This window comes from Typha angustifolia, chromosome 10, assembly GCF_048772165.1.
Source record: "Typha angustifolia cultivar Huaian chromosome 10, ASM4877216v1, whole genome shotgun sequence".
NCBI classification, from domain to species: Eukaryota; Viridiplantae; Streptophyta; class Magnoliopsida; order Poales; family Typhaceae; genus Typha; species Typha angustifolia.
Window position 1 is genome coordinate 6,242,629 of NC_133248.1, and position 2,416 is coordinate 6,245,044.

At 38.5% G+C, this 2,416-nt stretch overlaps 1 protein-coding gene across 2 annotated transcripts; it reads right to left on the reverse strand.

The window, feature by feature from the left end:
• Window positions 1-231: 231 nt before the first annotated feature.
• Window positions 232-2,184, reverse strand: LOC140768543 (E3 ubiquitin-protein ligase AIRP2-like). 2 transcript variants are annotated; one of them, XM_073108857.1, is made up of 5 exons: window positions 1,871-2,184; window positions 1,472-1,629; window positions 1,240-1,306; window positions 925-1,153; window positions 232-816 (listed from the first exon to the last, which is right to left on the reverse strand). In XM_073108857.1, exons 1-5 carry the CDS (start codon window positions 1,881-1,883, stop codon window positions 606-608), a joined length of 678 nt encoding a protein of 225 aa, XP_072964958.1. In that variant the 5' UTR covers window positions 1,884-2,184; the 3' UTR covers window positions 232-605. The 2 variants fall into 2 exon arrangements, with proteins under 2 accessions (XP_072964958.1, XP_072964957.1); XM_073108856.1 differs by having other exon boundaries at window positions 258-816; window positions 1,472-1,634; window positions 1,871-2,180.
• Window positions 2,185-2,416: the final 232 nt, after the last annotated feature.

Genomic DNA, 2,416 nt, shown 5'->3' on the forward strand with positions numbered 1-2,416 from the left:
TACATATTATTGTGCTCCAATATCTGGAGCAGAAATATACTAATCAATGGAATTATTATTTCCCTGTCAAAGCAGTTTAATTCTGTCAACTGGAATTGCAATCACATACTAATAAGTGGTCAGCATATATTACACACTTACACAGGAGAAAGTGGAAAGAAATTATTTTTCTGATTGCAGCAGGTAATACAGGATGGGTTAAAAAGGACGAAACACATCTGCTTCTACTTCATATGCATTAAGAGAAGCATTAACAAGCCTCCAATAGAGTTATGCGAAGAACCTATGTTCAGATCTTCAGAAATATCGTATCTATAACTGTATATTTCAGAAGGTGTAATTTATTAGAATAAGGAAGATGTTTATTTTCCTTCCTTTTTCTAAAAGTTTACCAAAGCATGGCAATAAGTGATGTTTGATAGATACTTTAAATTTTGAACTGCGAATTTCATGTACAATTATTTTTGAGAAGCATAACAATGTCATCCTACAGCATAGCAGGGAAGAATGGTGTGTGAAATAGGACCCTTTCCCTACCATACTTAATCTACAAAGGATGGTTGGCTTTTCCCAAATGTGTACAACACTCTGCTCATCTTTTAAGATTAGACTAGGTAATCATAATAGAACAAGAAGAGGTTGTCTGGAATAATTAGAGGCAAGCTATCTATGAAGCGATGAAAGTGCCTCACATTTTCCTTTTCTAAAGTGGCAGTGTCGATCACATCACCATCACTTGTAAGCACCCAAAGGTCTCTCGACCGAACTCTTTTTAGGCTTCCTCTGCAGAAAGGACAGGACTGCGACCTTATGTACCTGCATGTTGGAAGCACATCAGAGTTAGAAATTGTGAGAAGCTACTCATTCAGCAACCACCATATGGTGATGTACTGACATGCGGAACTAAATGTGAAATGCAGTTACCAGTCCCGATAGCAGTTTATGCACATAGCATGATTGCAATTAGGTAACACCATCTTGGTGCAGATCTCCATACAAATGCCGCATTCATCTTCTCTCTCCAAATCTTTGTCGGAGAGCTTACGCCAATCATCCATTCTCTTCCTACTACCATCCTTGCCTCGAGATTTCTCTTTAGATTCTTTTACCATCAAGTTACTTTCAAGTTGCCGGAGAGAAGGATATATAATTGCTGCAATATTTTAATTGTATCAGAATAAAGAAGGATGAAAGACCCAATTTTCCTAACTGAAGAATGGAGAACTGAACATCATATACCATAAAACTCCCTAAGGCTGGCCCTCCTCTCATACGTAGATATAGAGCTATCTCCATCGCTATAGACCTGCACAATCCAAGTAGGATCATATAAAAATTGCCCAAATGTTATGAAATTTAATCTGTCAATTCTAAAAGCATATTTGCAAAAACTAAAATGAACCTAAACCAATAATACAACCTCCAACTGTATATACATATAAGAAGAATCACCAAACTGGAGAACTAATACCTTGTACACAAGTATATGAAGAAGGCCTAAATAACTAGGAAGTGTACAAGAACAGCTGCAGTCCATCCACTGGATTAGGTAGAGGAGGATTGGCGCCAAGGGGCTGTATGACAATCTCATCTGTACACATGCCCCACCATAAGCTCTTTGAATACCATCTGCCCTGAAGAACTCACAACCCATCACATACAAACAACATCATAATCAAAAATATATTAACAGAAACAAAGAAATCACTTCAAAATAGTTGAAAAAGTACCATATTGGAAAAGTACAAGGATAAGCAAAACTCTCATCAAAATCGCAATCAAAACTTAGCCAAAGCAACAAAAAAGAGGAAAGAAAATATCAACTAAATAAAGAAGACCCAGAAGAGAAACAAAGGAGAAGAGGGATTACAGGGTGTTGGCATGATGTATGTCAGCTTCAAGAGCTTTGAGAGAACCTCTGAAGGATAAGGGCCTCCCAAGCTGGCTCTGAAACATGGCCTTATCTTCTCTCTGGGCTTTCTTTCCTTTTTCCACCTCCCTTTTCTCTGAGAAGAAGAGATACAGAAGAAAGAAAGAAAGAAAGACTAGATGAACTAGAGCTTTGGAAGGGACAAGGCAGAAAGGTTCGCAACCCTTTGCCTACTATCCTATGCCTAGATTATATACACAAAGATGATGATTGAGAGGAGTTAATTAGCAGTCAAGAAAGGGGGAGAGGGGGGTCTGCATATATAAAAAAAAAAAATCTCCTTGATCACAGTTTGAATGGTCCCAAATTGGATGCAGGTGTGGGACCCTCCATTGGTGTAACTGGGGCAGGTGATCATCCCTATCTATTATTCCTCCCTCCACCTAGAAAAACCAGGGAGCTTAATTGTTTACCACCTTTTTGTGCAGCCTTTTCTATCTCTAATTGGCGTCCTTGCCTTTTCTTGGGGGTAGGATACAGATGGGT

Excerpts from the sequence above, each read along its gene's own strand:
- LOC140768543 (XM_073108856.1), bottom strand. The coding sequence starts at position 1,956 with ATGTTTCAGAGCCAGCTTGGGAGGCCCTTATCCTTCAGAGGTTCTCTC. Across the intron at positions 1,635-1,870 it reads ATACATCATGCCAACACCCT|GGCAGATGGTATTCAAAGAG; the intron begins GTAATCCCTCTT and ends TGAGTTCTTCAG. Across the intron at positions 1,307-1,471 it reads TTCATATACTTGTGTACAAG|GTCTATAGCGATGGAGATAG; the intron begins GTATTAGTTCTC and ends TGGATTGTGCAG.